Source organism: Littorina saxatilis, linkage group LG12, assembly GCF_037325665.1.
Source record: "Littorina saxatilis isolate snail1 linkage group LG12, US_GU_Lsax_2.0, whole genome shotgun sequence".
In the NCBI taxonomy this organism is placed as follows: Eukaryota; Metazoa; Mollusca; class Gastropoda; order Littorinimorpha; family Littorinidae; genus Littorina; species Littorina saxatilis.
This window is the reverse complement of record NC_090256.1, coordinates 78,911,554-78,917,184: the sequence shown is the minus strand read 5'-3', so window position 1 is coordinate 78,917,184 and position 5,631 is coordinate 78,911,554. Positions and strand designations below refer to the sequence as shown.

Here is a 5,631-nt window from a genome sequence, read left to right as displayed (position 1 = left end):
CACGTACAGAAAGACGCACAGGTGATGACTGCTCGTACAACACAAGACAGTCACAACGTCATGTTTCATACAACACAAGACAGTCACAACGTCATGTTTCATACAACACAAGACAGTCACAACGTCATGTTTCATACAACACAAGACAGTCACAACGTCATGTTTCATACAACACAAGACAGTCACAACGTCATGTTTCATACAACACAAGACAGTCACAACGTCATGTTTCATACAACACAAGACAGTCACAACGTCATGTTTCATACAACACAAGACAGTCACAACGTCATGTTTCATACAACACAAGACAGTCACAACGTCATGTTTCATACAACACAAGACAGTCACAACGTCATGTTTCATACAACACAAGACAGTCACAACGTCATGTTTCATACAACACAAGACAGTCACAACGTCATGTTTCATACAACACAAGACAGTCACAACGTCATGTTTCATACAACACAAGACAGTCACAACGTCATGTTTCATACAACACAAGACAGTCACAACGTCATGTTTCATACAACACAAGACAGTCACAACGTCATGTTTCATACAACACAAGACAGTCACAACGTCATGTTTCATACAACACAAGACAGTCACAACGTCATGTTTCATACAACACAAGACAGTCACAACGTCATGTTTCATACAACACAAGACAGTCACAACGTTATGTTTCATACAACACAAGACAGTCACAACGTCATGTTTCATACAACACAAGACAGTCACAACGTTATGTTTCAAAAATACATCAGACAAAAAGCAAGTATACAGCGGGCGTTGGTAAATGTAGCTTGTCTCAGACTTTAATGTCAACAAGCCAATAACACGTACACACTTGGACATTTGCCAGCAGCACACAAGCCTTAGTAACCAAACACACAATCACACATTACGTGGGCAGACACACACACACACACACACACACCCACACACACACACACACACACACACACACCCACACACTCACACCCACACACACACACACACACTCACACACACACACACACACATACACACACAAACAAACCCACAAAAGACTGTCTCTTTCTCTCTTCAAAATAAAGGTCCCTTGGCTGAATTCCATCTAAATATTGCACCCTCCCCCTCCTACCTACCTCCACCCCAACTTCAACTGCCCACCCACACCCCCTCCCCCCACCCAAAGCCCAAACAGCCCCCATCCCAACTCCAACCCTGACCCCGCCCTGAACGCCCCCCCCCCCCCCCCGATCTAAACATGAACTAAGTCATCTGAGGTTCATGATCTCCACCATGAGAGGCATGAGGAAGTCCTTCCAGCTGGAGAACATGAGAGTCATCTCGGTGGACACGACCTTGCCTAGGGTCACGCTCTCCTGCAGCGCTTCGTGGTACTGACTGGCGAACACGTAGGAGAACTGAGACTCTAGGTAGTGCTTCAACAGTGTGGAATACCTGCAGCAAAGTGAGGAGAAAAAAAAGATAAATGAGAAATAAAGCATGCATCCCAAGGGATAAAAACTGAAAACAAACAAGAACCCTAGCCCCCCCCCCCCCCCCTCTCCCCTGGATAATGTCCAAGACATGACAATTAAACAGATACATCACATTCTCAACCTGTATCGTCGGACAAGCATACAACATTACATAAGTGTGCACTCACTTTGGTGAAACGGCAATTGTAAGTGAACACAAAACCAGAAAATAATGAAGATGTGCATGCGTCATATTCTCGTTGATGGCTCGTGTGTCATTTATCCACGTTATCCCAGCTATCGACAGACCGTGATGATATAGCTTTCATATCCCATGAGCAAAGCGCAAATTTCTGCAGCGAACTATCAAAAGGAGCATAGATTACAGACTTTTTTCTTACAATATGATTCGGTTATTTCATGAGCATGGCCACACAGCTCCTGTAAGCTTCATTAGAAAGGTCAAGCGTCTGTGTGTCCCCAGTCTCCGTTTAAAAGAGACGACAATCTCCAGTGTGCATGTATGTTTCTAGTGTACAGAAACCAGACATATTTGCGCACGAAATATAGAGGGAAAAAATCAGATCATAGGATATAACAAGTCGCATAAGGCGAAATTACTACATTTAGTCAAGCTGTCGAACTCAAAGAATGAAACTGAACGCACTGCATTTTTTCAACAAGACAATACAGCTTCGTCAATCCCCGCGAGAAGGAAATCGCTTGACGAGTCAGAATAGCGCGGTAGCGTATTGCGCTAAGCAGGAAAGCGCACTTTTCTGTATTCTTTTTAACTTTCTGAGCTTGTTTTGAATACAACATATCGTATCTACATGTTTTTGAAATCAGGAAATGATACAGATTAAGATGAAATTATTTATGGATCGATTTCTTAAACTTTAATCGAAGTACTAATTAACCTGTTTACGTTGATTGTGATCGCGTTTTAAGAGTAAACATGACATATGTATATATTTTTAGATTAAGAAATTCATGAAGAATACGATGCAATCAAGTTTTAATCTGTTTGAGAAAAATTGGTTTTAATTACAACTTAAATGATTCAACTCATCAATTAATTTTTAAGCTTTCAAGCTGAAATGCAATACCAAAGTCCGGCCTTTGTCAAAGATGTCTTGATCAAAATTTCAACAAAACTGGTTGGAAAGTGAGAGCATGACAGTGCCGGCTCAAATTTCACAAAAAGCCGGATATGACGTCATCAAAGACATTTATAAAAAAAAAATCAAAAAAATCTAGGGATATCTTCTTCTTCTTCTTCTTCTTGTCGCTACACGTGGAGACCAGTCCAATTGAGAAATGTAGTGGTCATCTGCAGGGACGCCGCCGTGCCGTACAGCTTATCGTGGATGGGAGTCGGCTCCGGCCACATCTTCCTTCTCAACAACTGGAAGTTCCCGCAGTCTTGTAGGATGTGGTGGGTGTCCTGCTCTGCTTCTCCACAGGGACACATCGGGGACGGCACAACTTTCAGCTTTGAGTGGAGGTGTTTGTTCAGCCTGTTGTGCCCTGTTCGCAGCCTGAAGATGGTAACCTACTCAGGAACTGTCATGTAAAGTTTCATGAAGATCGGTCCGGTAGTTTCTCTAAATCGCTGCACACGCACATGCACAGACACACAGACACACACACACACACACAGACACACATACACACACACACACACACACACACACACACACACACACACACACACACACACACACACACACACACATACACTCACACATACTCATACATACACCACCCCCTCTATGTTAAAGCATTTAGTGGAAACTTGACTAAATGTAAAAAACATACATCTTGGTGAGCTTGAGACAATGAATATTACTATCAGACGAGCTCACGCCTGCACTCACCTATCCTTGAGGACGTTGACCTTCTGTCGGTCAAGGACGTTGGGAGCCTGGGGTTCAAAGAGTAGCCAGCAGTTGACGAGGACGTAGCCGGAGAAGTCGTTCTTGAGGATACGCTTGAGGGAGCGGCAGAAGTCAGCGTAACGCTTGACTACCACCTCGTTCTTGGTCATCCGTGCGAAGACGTCCACAGGCAGGGCGCCGAAGGGCTTCAACCATGCGTCTTTCTCTTCGGAGAAGTAGGCGGAGCTCTTCAGCATGAGGAACACCATGGCGTTGGCTTTGAGCACGGCCTGCTGATCTTGAATCTGAGGTAGAAGGAACTCAGGCATCGGCATTTTGTTTTTCACTTCCAGCCCCAGACCATAAAGAATGTGATACATCTCAAGGAATAGAAGGAAAATATGAAAATATTAGGTGCATAGCCTATTTCTGATTATGTGTGCGTGTACATCTGTATAATATGTTAATTTCTCGACGTATTTCCACACATACACACACACACACACACACACACGTACACACACACACACACACACACACACACAAACACACACACACACACACACACACAAACACACACACACACACACACACACACACACACACACACACACACACACACCTTTTTCGGATGCATACTTGTTTATTCCCCTACTCGGAACATCCAAAATATGCGTTAGTTTGCAATAACAAAATTCGTGAACAAGAGAAATTAAGCATATAAATAAATACACAAATGCTGTTCTCTAGGGGCTGAATCAGAGCCACTAAAATCGTACAGTGAAGCACCCCTTTTAAGAACTCTCAAATTTAAGAACATCGGGCATAAAATAGAAGGGAGTCTTTAAACGGAGGTAAATAGTCAGAGGTTTTGAAAAGAAATGTGGAAAAAGGAATTGTCTTCAGAAGTGGAAATCTTAATTACCAATACCACGTCAAACAACAAAACTAGTCAACCAATCAATAAACCAACCAGACGGGCGCATGGCGCAGTGGTAAGACGTCGGCCTCCTAATCGGGAGGTCGTGAGTTCGAATCCCGGTCGCTGCCGCCTGGTGGGTTAAGAGTGGAGATTTTTTCCGATCTCCCAGGTCAACTTATGAGCAGACCTGCTAGTGATTTAACCCCCTTCGTGTGTACACGCAAGCACAAGACCAAGTGCGCACGGAAAAGATCCTGTAATCCATGTCGGAGTTCGGTGGGTTATGGAAACACGAAAATACCCAGCATGCCTACCCAACGAAAGCGGAGTGAAGCTGACTATGCTCTCAGAGTATAGTGTGGGGAACCCAAATGGGCAAACGAGCTCACACGTCACCAGAATTTCTGGAACGCTGAAGAAGAAGAAGAAGAATAAACCAACCAAACAGCCAACAGACTAACATCACTTACGTCGAGGGTTTTGAAGTCCGGGACTCGTTTGAGGAAGTTGATGATCTCCAGGGCAAAGCCATCGCAGTATCCAAGGGTCTGCTCCAGGCTGAGTGCCTCCAATTGTATCGTCAGCGCGTCTTCACTGACTGGTAACTTTAGTAACGTCTCCTGAACACGTATACAATCAGTCATTCTACACTCTTCAAAAAACAAGAATTGTAAACTATTGACAAAACAAAACGTTACATTTACTAGTACGTCGACCCACTGGTCTTCTTAGTAGACAGACAGTCAAACACTTAAGATAGAAATAATGACGTGTTTTGATTCTGAACGTTGGCAGTCTGTCTGATTTTGGATGTTTACACTTCTCTTCATTGAAGGTGATTTTCACCAAGTTCAGTAACGCCTCCTTAATATTCAACAAGACTTATACTACACTATTCTCCTGAGCCGGTATAGTTAGTTAGTTAGTTGCTGCTTTTTGGGTCCAGCGGACCATATAGGCCAAATCAGGATCCCTGAGCCGGTATAGTTAGTTAGTTAGTTGCTGCTTTTTGGGTCCAGCGGACCATATAGGCCAAATCAGGACCCCTGAGCCGGTATACAAGAGTCGAAGTTAAAGACTTTAGTCAGGGATTAACTGTACTCTCAATGCAATTAAATCCGGACTAAAGTCTCCAAACTCGACTTCTGCATAACAGCTCGGGACATCCTACAAGAGTTGTCCCACACTACTCTTAATAAATTGACATCTTCAGAAACGCCTTATGAATTTATCACAACAGATATTCTACACTGCTGTTCATACAACAACATCTTCAAGTTCAGTAACATCTTTCCTGCGAGAAGCTTTGGCAGTGAATTTTCTATGAAAAGACTTCGCAGGTCTTCGCGAAGTC

General features: G+C 43.5%; 1 protein-coding gene across 3 annotated transcripts in view; it reads right to left on the bottom strand.

Moving 5' to 3' along the window:
• Positions 1-1,250: 1,250 nt before the first annotated feature.
• Positions 1,251-5,631, bottom strand: part of LOC138982858 (vitamin D3 receptor B-like) — an 8,703-nt gene continuing 4,322 nt past the window's right edge. For 2 of the 3 annotated variants that reach the window (XM_070356229.1, XM_070356231.1), the window contains exons 7-9: positions 4,748-4,897; positions 3,356-3,660; positions 1,251-1,455 (exon numbers count right to left, since the gene is read on the bottom strand). In XM_070356229.1, coding sequence (XP_070212330.1) covers positions 1,269-1,455; positions 3,356-3,660; positions 4,748-4,897 — 642 coding nt within the window. In that variant the 3' untranslated portion in view covers positions 1,251-1,268. Of the gene's footprint in view, positions 3,042-3,355; positions 3,661-4,747; positions 4,898-5,631 lie in introns of all 3 variants that reach the window. The other variant, XM_070356230.1, reaches the window with a different exon arrangement.